Genomic DNA, 242 nt, shown 5'->3' with positions numbered 1-242 from the left:
GGTGAAGGGGGGGGTGGCAGCGTGGGCTGAGCCTCAGCCGCTCCGCCGGGTGCGCAGAGCACGCGCCTTAGGAGGCGATTTGGGAATTGAGAACGGCGCCCGGCCCCTTCCGCCTGGGCCTTGAATCAGCTCGCCTGTTGTGAGCTCACATGCTTCCATTTCCCCTGCAGACCCAGCATGGCCGCCCAAGGAGAGCCCCAAGTGCAGTTTAAGGTAAGGGAGTGGCTTTTTTTTTTTTTTTT

General features: G+C 60.7%; 1 protein-coding gene across 1 annotated transcript in view; it reads left to right on the top strand.

Moving 5' to 3' along the window:
• The first annotated feature begins 64 nt into the window (after positions 1 to 64).
• RAN (RAN, member RAS oncogene family) overlaps positions 65 to 242 on the top strand; it is a 3,874-nt gene continuing 3,696 nt past the window's right edge. Inside the window, exon 1 of the mRNA XM_010149955.1 lies at positions 65 to 213. Within this exon, the coding sequence (XP_010148257.1) occupies positions 178 to 213 (36 nt within the window). The 5' untranslated portion in view covers positions 65 to 177. The remainder of the gene's footprint in view (positions 214 to 242) is intronic.

Source organism: Eurypyga helias, unplaced genomic scaffold (genome assembly GCF_000690775.1).
Source record: "Eurypyga helias isolate BGI_N326 unplaced genomic scaffold, ASM69077v1 scaffold40054, whole genome shotgun sequence".
NCBI classification, from domain to species: Eukaryota; Metazoa; Chordata; class Aves; order Eurypygiformes; family Eurypygidae; genus Eurypyga; species Eurypyga helias.
Note: the sequence above shows the minus strand (reverse complement) of the source record. Positions and strands in the feature narration are given on the sequence as shown.